The 14,495-nt window shown below is 41.7% G+C and overlaps 1 protein-coding gene across 1 annotated transcript in view; it reads right to left on the reverse strand.

Moving 5' to 3' along the window:
- The window catches only part of LOC130239336 (neurexin-1b), a 39,533-nt gene that overhangs the window by 5,013 nt on the left and 20,025 nt on the right, over window positions 1-14,495 (reverse strand). The window contains exons 9-10 of the mRNA XM_056470442.1: window positions 10,749-10,775; window positions 7,000-7,122 (exon numbers count right to left, since the gene is read on the reverse strand). Of these exons, the coding sequence (XP_056326417.1) occupies window positions 7,000-7,122; window positions 10,749-10,775 (150 nt within the window). The remainder of the gene's footprint in view (window positions 1-6,999; window positions 7,123-10,748; window positions 10,776-14,495) is intronic.

Below are 14,495 nucleotides of genomic sequence, written 5' to 3' on the forward strand. Positions count from 1 at the left end.
TTTAACGGAGAGAAGATATTGTCAACACATTTCTAATCATAACAGTGTTAATAACTCATCTCTAATAACTGATTTCTTTATCTCAGCACATAATATTAGACTAGATATTCTTCAAGACACTAGTATTCAGCTTAAAGTGACATTTAAAGGCTTCACTAGGGTAATTAGGGTAAAGTTAGGGTAATTAGGCAAGTCATTGTATAACAGTGGTTTGTTCAGGAGACAATCCAACACTAATATTGTTATGAAGCGGACAGGAGACAGAGGTAAGGAAACGTTAGGGTGTTTATTGAATGACAACAAGGAGCACATGAAGGATAGCCAGGAGGATCAGGAATGATGTTGGGGTCTTCTCCTCCGTGGCTGGGTAACAGGAATACACGAGGATGGACAGCACACACCAGATACAGCTGACAGAGGATGACACAGACTTGGAAGGACTGGAAGACAGGACGATACGGGAGGACCAGGAAGACTAGGGAGGAATACAAAGAGAACAGGTAAGTAAATCGTTTGTTTAGCTGAGGATGACTACGCTGAGTGGTCGCTCAGTTGTCCGCTTTCGTCGAGACGAGCCCGGACAATGAGCGACTGGAGTGCTGTGCTTTTATCTGGTGCTCGTGAATGTGATGCAGCTGTGTGCTCATTAGAAGTCAGGTGATGGTGATCTTCGTGAGTGGGGATCGTGAGAGCCTGACCAATCCGTGACAGTACCCCCCTCCCCAGGGCCCGCTCCTGAGGGCCGACACCTCCGACGCCGTGGTGGTCTCCCTCTGCCTCTAGGCGCTGGGAACTCAGGGTGGCTCTCATGAAACTCCACCATGAGACTAGGATCGAGAATATCAGCTCTGGGAACCCATGTCCTTTCTTCGGGGCCGTACCCTTCCCAGTCCACCAGGTACTCCAACTGGCCACCACGACGTCGGGAACGCAAGATCTCCTTCACTGCGTAGACGGCTCCTTCTTCTAGGAGCAGTGGAGGAGGGGGTTCCTCTTCGTGGTCAGGCTCTGTGGAGGGAAGAACAGGATCGTGATAGGGTTTCAGGAGTGATACGTGGAATGTAGGGTGAATACGGTAGTGAGAGGGTAATTGTAGTTTGTAGGTGACGGGGTTAACCTGTTCCACGATGGTGAAGGGACCAACAAATCGGGGACTTAACTTGCGAGAGGGCAGTCGCATGCGTATGTCCCGGGTGGATAGCCACACCTTTTGTCCGGGTGTGTATCTGGGTTCTTCAGACCTTCTCCTATCGGCGGTTACCTTGCTTCGACGGACTGCCCTCTGCAGATGTTGATGAGCCTCGTCCCAGACTCTCTCGCTCTCCCGGAACCAGTGATCCACTGCGGGGACATCAGATGGTTCGCCATCCCAGGGAAAGAGCGGTGGTTGGAAGCCCAGGACGCACTGGAATGGCGTGAGTCCGGTGGAGGGTTGCCGCAGTGAATTTTGGGCATATTCTGCCCAGCCCAAATACTGGCTCCAGGAGTTCTGGTGACCACTGCAGAAGGTCCTCAGGAACCGTCCCACCTCCTGAATCTTCCTCTCTGTCTGCCCGTTGGTTTGGGGATGATATCCAGAAGAGAGGCTGACGGCCACACCTAGGAGCTTGAAGAAGGCTTTCCATAGACGTGAGATGAACTGTGGACCTCTGTCCGACACAATATCTTCTGGAATACCAAATGACCTGAAGACTTGATTAAAGATATTGTCGGCAGTTTCAAAGGCTGTGGGAAGACCTTTCAGAGGGATTAGTTTGACAAACTTTGAGAATCTATCTACTATGACTAGAATACAGGTATTACCTTCTGACGAAGGGAGGTCAGTGATAAAGTCCACTCCTAGGTGTGACCAGGGACGGTTCGGAATCGGCAAGGGATGGAGCTTTCCAGCGGGTAGATGACGTGGGCTCTTGGATTGGGCACAGTCCTTACAGCCCTGAACATATTGCCTCACATCCCTTGCCATATTTGGCCACCAGAATCGTTGGGATACTAGCGAGAGAGTATTGTTGATCCCTGGATGTCCAGTGCCTAGCGAGGTATGTAAGGAGTGGATCAGATCTACCCGGTGTTCAGGTGGTATGAACTGCCGATGAGGAGGGCATCCCGGCGGAGCAGGAGCTTCCGGAGTGGCAACGACTGGAGGAGCGTTCCAGGTGATCGGACAAATGGAGATGTGTTCGGGAAGAATCTTCGTTGGGAGTTCTTCATGATCGTGATGCTCGTGTAAACGAGAGAGAGCGTCTGCTCTTAGATTCTTGGGTCCTGGACGATAGGAAATGGAGAAATCAAAACGTGAGAAGAAAAGTGACCATCTGGCTTGACGTGGACATAGTCTCTTGGCCTCTTTGATGTACTGGAGGTTTTTGTGATCTGTGATCACCTGGAACGGATGTTTGGCTCCCTCCAACCAGTGACGCCACTCCTCCAAGGCTAGCTTGATTGCTAGAAGCTCCCTGTCTCCTATGCTGTAATTCTGCTCCGCCGGGCTCAACTTCCGAGAGAAATAGGCACAGGGATGCAGTCGGGGCGGTGTATCATGATGTTGAGATAATACTGCCCCGACGCCGGTGGTGGATGCGTCCACTTCCACCACGAAAGGAAGATTTGGGTCAGGATGAGTCAGGAGTGGGGCCCTTGTGAACTCCTTCTTAAGAAGGCGGAAGGCTGCGGCTGCTTCTTTGGTCCACTCCAGTCCTTTGGGTTTACCCTTGAGGAGATTAGTGAGAGGTGATGTAATCCTGCTGTAGTCCTTGATAAATCGTCTATAAAAGTTAGCAAACCCAAGAAACCTCTGGAGCTCCTTAATGGAAGTGGGTTCTGACCAGGATAGAACAGCCTCAATTTTCTTCCCATCCATACGTATACCGGTTTGGTCAATGATGTATCCCAGGAAATGAATCGACTTCTGGTGGAATGAGCATTTCTCCGCTTTGAGGTAGAGGTGATGTTCTCTCAATGTGTGTAGGACCTCCGCAACGTGTTGGCGATGTTCGGCCTCACTCCGGGAGTAAATGAGGATGTCATCTATGTACACTATTACACAGTGGTGAAGAAACTCCCGGAGGACTTCATGAATGAAGTTTTGGAATACGGAGGGGGCGTTGACCAGACCGTAAGGCATGACCTCATATTCATAGTGGCCAGTAGGGGTCACGAATGCTGTCTTCCATTGGTCCCCCTCACGTATTCTTATCAGATTATACGCGCTGCGGAGGTCCAATTTAGTGAAGACTTTAGCTTCTCGGAGCTGTTCCAAAGCGGCTGGTACCAGAGGAAGGGGATATCGGTATTTTACTGTACCGTTATTTAGGACCCTGTAGTCGATGCATGGACGCAGCCCTCCGTCCTTCTTGGCCACAAAGAAGAAGCTTGAGGCGGCTGGTGATTTTGAGTGACGTATGTACCCCTGACTCAGAGCCTCCCTTATGTAATCTTCCATTGCCTGATTCTCTGGAAGCGAGAGCGGGTAGATCCTACCTCTTGGCAACTGGGCATCTGGAACTAGGTCGATCGCGCAGTCCCATGGCCGATGCGGCGGTAGCTGGGAAGCTCTCTTGGGGCAGAAGACATCATGAAAGGAGCTGTACTCCTTAGGAATGTGGATAGACTGCTTCTCAGGAGGGCTCTCGACCGATGTTGCAAACAAAGAAATGGGGTTCCGACCTTGAAGAGGGAGATTTGGAAAACAGGCAGGTGTACATCCAGATCCCCATTTCTTTATCTCTCCTGTGCCCCAAGAGATGATGGGATCGTGCTTCACCAGCCACGGGCGCCCTAGAATGATGTCCATATTTGCACCCTCCAGAACCAGAAATTGAATCCTCTCTTGATGTAACACCCCCACTTGAAGAAGGATGTCTTCGCATTGTCGATGGATACGGGTCGAAGATCGAGTGCACTGGGTTATCGGTTGTATCTGGTATATATGCGAGGACGCCTCAGTACGGAGGTGGAGTTGACGACAGAGGGATTGGGAGATGAAGTTCCCTGCTGACCCGGAGTCGATGAGGGCTGTGACAAGGAGAGAAATAGAGGCAGTAGTTATTTGTACGGTGGTAGTAAGTGGTTTACATTGTTCAATATTCGTACTGAATACACTCACTGAAGTCCGAATGGGACGAAGGGGACACTCCATACGGGTGTGTCCACTGACACCGCAGTATAGACACAGACCCCGGGTCAGCCTCCTCTGTCGTTCCGCTGATGTCAGTCTTCCAGACTCTATTATCATGGGTTCTGGTTCTGGAGAGGCTGTTGACTCAGGCGATTGGAGGAGTGCAGACGAGGGGGTGATGGTGTCCTGTTGATAGGAACGAAGACGATCGGAACATCGGAGAGAATGTTGGATGAATCTCTCCAGACCCATTGTATCATCTAATGTGGCCAGTTGGATTCGGAGAGTGGGTTCCAAGCCGAGCCGGTACGTGGTCAACAACGATCTCTCATTCCATCCACTTGCAGCTGCTAGAGTGCGAAACCGGAGAGCATATTCCTGTGTAGATAGAGTACCTTGCTTTAGATGATACAGCTGCTCTCCAGCGGCTACTTCCCCATCAGAACGTCCAAACACCTCTTTGAAATACTCCGTGAAGGTAGTGATGGAATTCATGACCGGCCCGGCTTGGTTCCAGATCGTCTCAGCCCATTTAAGTGCAGGTCCAGAGAGTAGAGATACGATGTAGGCGATCTTTGACTTATCTGTGGGATATAGAGAAGGTTGCATTTCGAATATGAGGGAACATTGTAACAGAAAACCATTGCACTCCCCCGCTCCGCCTGAGTAGGGCGCTGGTCGGGCCATGGGACTGGAAGGAAGGGCCGAAGAAGAAACTGTGGAGGCGGAAGTGCTCGGTGCTGGTGGTGCGTTGGAAAGTGGAGCTGGTGGCTGTAGAATCCGCTTCAACTGGTCCACCAGCTCTTGAAAGTGATCGGGGGTGCTCATGTTGTCGTCGTTATTGGTCCGGGCTTCTGTTATGAAGCGGACAGGAGACAGAGGTAAGGAAACGTTAGGGTGTTTATTGAATGACAACAAGGAGCACATGAAGGATAGCCAGGAGGATCAGGAATGATGTTGGGGTCTTCTCCTCCGTGGCTGGGTAACAGGAATACACGAGGATGGACAGCACACACCAGATACAGCTGACAGAGGATGACACAGACTTGGAAGGACTGGAAGACAGGACGATACGGGAGGACCAGGAAGACTAGGGAGGAATACAAAGAGAACAGGTAAGTAAATCGTTTGTTTAGCTGAGGATGACTACGCTGAGTGGTCGCTCAGTTGTCCGCTTTCGTCGAGACGAGCCCGGACAATGAGCGACTGGAGTGCTGTGCTTTTATCTGGTGCTCGTGAATGTGATGCAGCTGTGTGCTCATTAGAAGTCAGGTGATGGTGATCTTCGTGAGTGGGGATCGTGAGAGCCTGACCAATCCGTGACAAATATTGCTGAAGGGGCTAATAATATTGACCTTAAAATGACTTTAAAACTATTAAAAACTGCTTTTATCCTAGCTGAAATAAAACAAATAAGACTTTCTCCAGAAGAAAAAATATTACAGGAAATACTGAATCTTGTTTAAGGTCAATTGGGAAATATTTGAGAAAGGAAAATTCACAGGAAGACGAATAACTCTGACTTCAACTGTAGTAGAGCATTCAGAACAGTGGAAGATTATTTTATACAAATACAGCAAATGCATGTCAGAACTTTGGTTATTTTGTCGAACACGAGCTTGATTATTTTTGCTGACCTTGGGAAAATGGATTAGCATTGTGTTTACACTTTAAAAATGCTTGTCTTGTTTAGTTTGTGTCTTGTTTCTAGTATAAATATCTAAAAATTCATTAAACAAGAAGCATTTTCCAGACAAACAAATAATTTAGTCTTGTTTTCAGAAATAATGAGTCAAAATTAAGTGAGTTAAACCTTAAAACCAGCAAAATAATACGTTGTTTAGTGTTTTGCTTGTCTAGAAAATGCTTCTTGATTGAAGAATCTTTAGATATTTTGACTAGAAACAAGACAAAAATCTCAACGTAAGAAAAGCATCTTATTAAACAACTCAAATGTACATTTATACATCTTATTTTTCCAAGCATACTGTGATAGTTACTCTGTACATTAATAACTGCTTTATGAACACAAACTCCCACAGTTTTCTGACATCATCTAAAGCAGGGGTGCAAAACTTTTTCTATTGAAGGGCCAAAATCCAAGCTTGATTGAGAGCTGTGGGCTGAAAGTAAATAAAGCAAACTGTATTTCATTAAAGTGACTTTTTTCAATTTCATAAGGTTCCTTTTACAGCATGGATGTTGTGATGTAATTAAAATACATTCAGTTAAATCGACTCAAGCATTCGTTTAGTTGTAACGTGCAAAATAAGATGAAAATAACCATGTAAACACTAGTGCCGTCAGTAGCAGCAGGCTAGCCTGGAAACTCCATTGAAAGTACTGGGGTAAAATAAATGTCCATATTTTAAAGACACGTTGCAGAAAAAATGAATGTAATGCAGTGCTTCTTGTCTGGTCTGAGAGCCACTTTATATTGTATATCAATCAGGCAGTGAAGATCACTGATTTTTAAAAAAATCAGATCTCAAAAGTGTCGACAAAGTGATTTTGTAATGGAAAGACAGTTCACTGGAAGCCCTTGACGGAAAATTAAAAGGCTGTGCGTGTAACGGAGGCAAGCTAGTAAGTGCTGTGCAGGTAAACCTCCCTCCTCTGACCTCTAAAGGTGCTCTAGTGACAGTACTAGAGGTCATGTTCTTTAGCCTCCTTGTTAGAGCAACCGACTCCCATGCGGAAGGTCGCCGGTTCGATACCAGCTCGGAGCGGGTTGGGTGGCTTGGGACGGGCGGGGTTACATGTGCATATAGCTTATTGAAGACTTGGTTATATTTTAAACAGAAATGAACAGCAGTTATTAATCAACAGTCTAATGTAAGGTAAATCAAAAGAATTGGAAGAGAATATCTGCAAATAAATACCTTCGACAGTAGACAGATCATCCACAGATAGTTTCAGATTCTTTCCTCTCCTGATCACACGCACTGTGTGCCATTCATCATCATTCAGATTCTGACCAGCAAATAAGCTCTCGGGTCCTTTACCTGTGAGAAAGCCCACGAAAACAGCTCAATATACAACCTAAAGAACTGGAAAACATGTGCTCTGAACAACACAGAAGCATTTACAACTGATGTCACTTCAATAGAAATGCACCTACAATTTAGATTGATAATGTCTGCACTCACTTTAAATGTCACAGTGCAAAGACCTCACATAGTTTTTGTCTTGCTTCTAGTCCAAATATAAAAACAAATCTTAAATCTAAAAAATATAATCTTAGCAGCACGGTGGCGCAGTGGGTATCACAATCGCCTCACAGCAAGAAGGTCGCTGGTTCGAGCCCCGGCTGGGTCAGTTAGCATTTCTGTGTGGAGTTTGCATATTCTCCCCATGTTGGTGTGGGTTTCCTCCCACAGTCCAAACACATGCGCTATAGAGGAACTGGGTAAGCTAAATTCTCCGTAGTGTATGTGTGTGTGAATAAGTGTGTATGGATGTTTCCCAGTGATGAGTCGCGGCTGAAAGGGCAAACTGCGTAAAACATATGTTGGATAAGTTGGCGGTTCATTCCACTGTGGCGACCCCAGATTAATAAAGGGACTAAGCCAAAAAAATAAAATGAATGAATGAACGAATATAATCTTAAAACAGCGCCCTCTAGTGGATCTGACATCTGAAATGTGCTGCAAAACGCACACAGAGCAACGTATTTTATATTTCGCAAAAATATACAGCGCCCTCTAGTGGATTTGACATCTGAAGTGTCTACAAAACTAACCCAAGGAGTATTTTCTAGACAAGCAAAATACAATGTCTTGATTTAAGAAATAATATGTTAGGATTAATTTTGTAAATTTCCTTAAAACAAGCTACATAATCTTATACAAAAAAAAAGATTATTTTACTTAACTCATTGGCAGATTATTTAGCTTGCTTTAGGGGAAAATATTTTAGTTCATGTAGAAAATGCTTCTTGGTTTAAGTATATGTAGATATTAGTACTAGAAACAAGACAAAAACTCATTTTTAACATTTAGTTCTTGTTACCTTGCACCTAACATTTATTGTTATTCTGCGTTTGTTTTGGATATACACGCTTTGATATTCTAATTCCAATGTCTAATTATTCAATTGTTAAAATTACTACAATTATATTAAATATTCCTTAAAATGAAATGTTATGTGCACTCACATTATGATGCTATTCTATTGTCGTTCTGGTATGATATAATAAGCGGCAGAAAATTACCTTAAAATCACACTAATATTGTTCATCGCAATACATTTTAGTGCAATTGATCGTACAACAAACATCTGATATTGTGACAGGCTTATATGAGATTGATTGATGCCTAAATGCCATCTTTTAAACAATGTACACAGTATATCTGGTGCATTAGGCCCTGTGCGCACCTCATATTAAAATGTTTTTTGCTGATCCAAGTGAATCAAGTGGCGTAAGCATTGACTAATGAACTTATAAATAATCGATTTATTTTATTTATGTATTTCCTCCTATTTGGTGCACATACATATCCTGTTCTACAGTTTTACATGCATATGCTTTTGTTTTATTGCCAAAATTCATTTAACAAATATTATAGAACATCGAAAGTGATTAAAATGAACTGAAATCGATCAGGAATTGATCTCGCAAAAAGACCGATTATCCAACACATGCATCAGCCAAAGATTTCAAGGCTAAAATTTGCATCTCTGAATGTTGCTTTGAACAGAATCAAACAATTAAAATTACATTATAGACTTTACACATGAAATTAAACACTGACAACGCTGTAGCTGACGGGTGCTGCATGAGAGCTGCTGTTTGAAGAGAATGAAGGCCTAATTAATGCTTGCAAAAGAAAACGATTACCTTGTGTCTTTTGCTCTTCTCTCTCCATCAGTCTCTACCCAGAAAGCAGTAGGACACACATACTGTACAGCACATGACCCAGGAGCACCACATGCAGATGTTTAATGGGTCTCATGGGCTCATGCTTTTTAATGAGGTCATGGGACGAGGGATCACATTTTCTTTGCTCTTTTGGCTTGAATATTTTAGCGAAGATACAATAACCAAATAGTGACCATTTTAACTAAATGAGTTCAAAATAAATATGTGTTGGCAATTCTGTAACTCAATTATTAGCTTAGATGTTCTTAACAAAAGCCATTTGTCATGTCAAACATATTGAGTCAAACATTAAGCCTAAAAAAGCAATTATTCACCAGATTCCAACACAGGCTCATTGGAAATGCGTACATCAGCCTACATACAGTTTTGTGAGGCTGCAAAAACATAATTAGTCATACATTTGACTGCAGTTTGCAGGTAAAATGAACACTAGCGGGCAGTATGACGACAACAGTTTTTATTCCTTTTCACCCTAATGATATTTACATGGACATAATATTGACAAATAAATGATTATTTTTGTGCAGTTCTTTGCACAACACCAAATAAACAACACAAAACAACTCAACGCTTTCTATTAGTAATGAAGACATAATGTTGACAGCGCCCTCTAGTGGATACGACATTTGAAACGTGCAACAAAATGTACTCTAAGTAAGGCATCTTAGATTTGCAAAAATCTAAAAAAGCGCCCTCTAGTGGATTTGACATCTGAAATGTGCCACAAAATGAACTCAGAGAAACGTATTTAACATTTCACCAAAATATAGACCGCTCTCTAGAGGATTTGACATCTGAAATGTGCCATAAAACGCACCCAGAGCAACGTATTTTACATTTCGTAAAAATGTTCACAGCGCCCTCTAGTGGATTTGACATCTGAAATGTGTCACAGAATGCACCCAGAGCAACGTATATTACATTTTGCTAAATTGTAGACAGCGCCCTCTAGAGGATTCGACATCTGAAATGTGCCACAAAACGCAACCAGAGCAACTTATTTTACACTTAACAATAATGCAGAGAGCGATCTCTTATGGATTTGAGACGCATTTGAAATGTGGCACAAAACTCACCCAGAGAAACTTATTTTTTACATTTCACACAAATAAAGACAGCGCCCTCTAGTGGATTCAACATATAAAATGAGCCACAAAACGCACCCAGAGCAATGCATTTCACATTTCGCAAAAATACAGACAGCGCCCTCTGGTGAATTCAACAAAATGCACCCAGAGAAACGTATTTTACATTTCGTAAAAATGTTCACAGCGCCCTCTAGTGGATTTGACATCTGAAATGTGCCACAGAATGCACCCAGAGCAACGTATATTACATTTTGATAAAATGTAGACAGCACCCTCTAATGGGGATTTACATATAAAATGAGCCACAAAACACACCCAGAGCAATGCATTTCACATTTTGCAAAAATACAGACAGCGCCCTCTAGTGGATTCAACAAAACGCACCCAGAGCAACATATTTTACATTCTGCAAAAATATAGACAGCGCCCTGTAGAGGATTTGACAAAATGCAACCAGAGCAACCTATTTTACGTTTTGCTAAATTGTAGACAGCGCCCTCTAGAGGATTCGACATCTGAAATGTTTACGTATTTAAATTTCACAAAAACTGTAGGCTGAGACATATTTCCAATGAGCCTGTCAGAATCTCTCATTACACACATTAGAGAACATTCAGCAATAGTAAACAGCAGAAATGAAAGAAGAGAAGGTGTGACTTACTGCTGGTACAGTTTATCCTCTTACAGTCTAGATGGGGAAGAATAAACCACATGTAAATTCTGCCTTCAAAGTAAGATCTGCAGACATTGAAGCTCAAACCCAGTTCTCTGGGGACAAACACACACCAATGATCCTGACACTCCTGCATGCCGGTGCATTCACACTGATGATAGCTTAGTACCAATACACTCTTACTGGGAATATTGACTTTAATACACAGCTGAGCAATAATTATGCAGACCTTCCAACTAAACTGGGGACAAAATAGAATTTTTTCCTTAATTTCTGTCCTGTTCAATACTCTAGAGCACTGTTTCTCAACCCTGTTCCTGAAGGCACACCAACAGTACACATTTTCAACCTCTCCCTAATCAACCACACCTGAATCAACTCATCAGAAGATCAGAAGAGACTCCAAAACCTGAAGTGAATGGGTGAGATAAGGGAGACATCCAAAATATGTTCTGTTGGTGTGCCTCCAGGAACAGGGTTGGGAAACACTGCTCTAGAGAACTATTTTTTTCTGGAATTTTAATATTTGTTTACATTATAGTTCACTGGATTAATGAATGCATGTAGAGGTGATGTCTCCCTTTTCTTCTGAGATTTTTTATTTTGACCTTTAAGCCAGAATTGCTTCCACATAAAATTAAATCCAATACTTTTATGTGTTTGTTTATGGAACAAAAAAATCCTAATCATGATTAATTTGGTCAATATTGTAATTGTAATTGTTTTAAATGATTATGGGGGGGCCATTTTGTCAGGGTTCTGTCTTATGTTTATTTAATTGTTAGCTTGTGACAGAACTCCGACACTCTTGTTTGTTTCTTTTCATGAGTGCATTGGTTTGAGCTTGCTTGAACCGTGTACTCTTTTCCTGTGTTGTGAGTGCACAGCGTCAAGTTATCTTGAGCTGTGTACTTATGTCTGTAATTTGTTGTGTGCATGCATGGCATTCGGATTCTGGCACTGGTCTACTGTGGTTACAGTTTTGTCAGGATTCGGATGTTCATGCTCCATGTCTGTTTGCTGTTTGTTTGCCATTTTGCTTTTGTCAGATTCCTGTTCATGTCTTTTCGGATTGGTTCCTGTTAAATTGTCTGCTTTTTGTGTTTAGCACGTGGCTTGTGTTGTGTCTTTTCCCATGTGCTTATTTGTCTATTAGTTAGACTCCGCCTGTCTTGTTACCTGTTCATTTTGTTAATTTGTTTCACCTGAACTCCTCGTTTTGGGCTTTGTTTGCTCCTCTATTTATTCTCCCAGTATGCCTGTCTGTTTTTCTGCCTAGTTTTATTTTGTTTTACTTAAAATGACTGATTACCCTACCATGGGTTTTTTGGTTTTTTCCAGCCCTGTTGGTTGTAATCTGGGCTCTGTGTCCAGTTTTTGTTCCTAATTAATTAAGCTTCTTTATTGCAGATCTGCGTCTGGGTTCTGTCCACACACCTGACACATATGGACAAAACTTTTTTTAAATTCATTTAAAGTATTTAAAAAATGATTGATATATATATATATATATATATATATATATATATATATCTGAAGAGTTCAGATGCAAAAACCTCTAAGTGCCGTCTGAAATATCCATAGAAAATGTACATTTTTCTCAGCCTCCTTTGTTTATGTTCAGATATTTCCCATTAAAGACCAGGAAAGGGACTTATTCTTTGATGCAAAAGTGATATTACTGAACATACACACAGAAGCCTGATAAAAATGCTCATTTTAGAGGAACATTTCAGACGGCATTTAGAGGTTATTGCATCTGAACTGAACTGTTCATATATATTATATGAATATTTACATATATATATATATATATATATATATATATATATATATACATACATACATATATATATATATATATAGAATTGTGAAATTTCATGATCATGATATATTTAGTAGATAAAGTCGGTGTAACAATTTTACATTTCAGAGATCATGAAATTTCACAATTCTCAATACCACATACAAACAAAATGTCCTGAAAGTAATACAAGTATACAACACAATAAAAACATCCTAATTAAACTGTAAACTTCATTTGTTTCTTACTAAAGATACAGCAGTTCTTCAGTCTAAAGATGTCAGTAGCTTTTTTAAAAACAAGAATGAATCGAATACACGTCAATAAATCTGCATGTTCACTTTATGCGATTTTACTGCTTTTTGCATCCTACTGCACCCTCTTAATGAGAAGTTCCAACTAATTTAATCTCTGCATTTTTGCTTTTATCATTTGTCTTATTACTATCACAACTGTGCTGCTGTATGGACTGTGTTTTAAGTGATCATGCGGCATGTGTTTTATAGAGCACCAGTCATTGGTCAGGCTGAGATGACTGCATGATCAACCTCTCACTAATCAACATTTCTACATTATTTGCTGCTCACCATAACATTTCAGACCAGGTTCTTACAAACAAACAAACGTCGAGGGGTGTTCAAAAGAATATGAATGATATTTTAAGCATGCTTATGACAACTGTCATATTAAGTGTCATTCACTCAGTTATGCCATTTTAAATGCAAAGGTGACACTGCTTGAGATGTATTAGTAATAGGGGTGTCAAGATCAATTGTTTCTTCAGTGCACCGCGATGCAGACGTAGACAATTCGCTATCGCTTCAGTAATTATCATAACCGGTTATTATGTACTGACGTCATTTATCTCAGATGCGCTCTGTCGCGAGGGAGGCGAGCAGGTATTTACAACACTACAGGTGCCAACTACTTAAAAATTTGACTGTGTGTGTGTTTTCTGGAAAGTCTTTCACTGGCACTTACAGCAGAAGCCCCTATTTCTCTGCGATTGAGGGAATGAAAGTACTCCATTTCTCTCTCTCACTCACTGTGGCCCATTTCACCTTCGTGACTTTTTCTCTCGGCTGCTGACCTGACTCTTCCTCCTCTCTCTTTTCCTCTCAGCTGTATGCATAAATTTCCGAATAAAAGTGCGGGAGCGGTCGGTAACTCTGGTGTAATTTTAACAGGAGTAGGCGGTCTCGCAATATCACTCCCGAGTGAGCGAGTGAGCAAGCAAGCGCACGTGGCATGTGTGTGTGTGCGTGTTTGGTGCTGTCTATGTTAGTGTATGTGTGTGAATGAGAGAATAGTGTGGTGCTTTGTGTCCGTGTGTGTGTGTGTTTATACAAACAGCTTGTTATAGCCACCCCCAAAATACAACACTGTGTATGGAAAGCATCGTCAATGCACCGTGATGCACCGAACCATCGAATTGAACCGAATCGATGGCATGATAATCGTAACCGAACCGAACCGTGAGACTAGTATAGGTTCACACCTCTAATTAGTAATGACAATTAATAAGACACCATGTCATAAATCTAGCATAAACATGACTGTCATGAAGCCATTATAATTGAGTCGTTTTCTACATTATTATTTATCGCCTGGATACAATTACTGTAATAAATGCCTTTTTTTAAGCCCAAATATTTAAATACACTTAAATCAAGAAGCATTTTTAGACAAGCACAAAATATACTCTTGTATATCAGATATAAAATCTTGTTTTGAGAAATAATGAGTCAAAATGAAGTGAGTTTTTCCTTAAAACAAGCAAAATAATCTGCCAATGGGGGAGAGAAATAAACATATTTCAAATCAAAAACAGGTCAATTTTTCTTTCCCCGTTGGCAGATTTAGCTTGTTTTAATGAAAAACACACTTAATTTTGGCAAATTATTTCTTAAAGCAAAACTTTATTTAAGACT

The sequence above is a fragment of the Danio aesculapii genome, chromosome 13 (assembly GCF_903798145.1).
Source record: "Danio aesculapii chromosome 13, fDanAes4.1, whole genome shotgun sequence".
Lineage (NCBI taxonomy): Eukaryota > Metazoa > Chordata > Actinopteri > Cypriniformes > Danionidae > Danio > Danio aesculapii.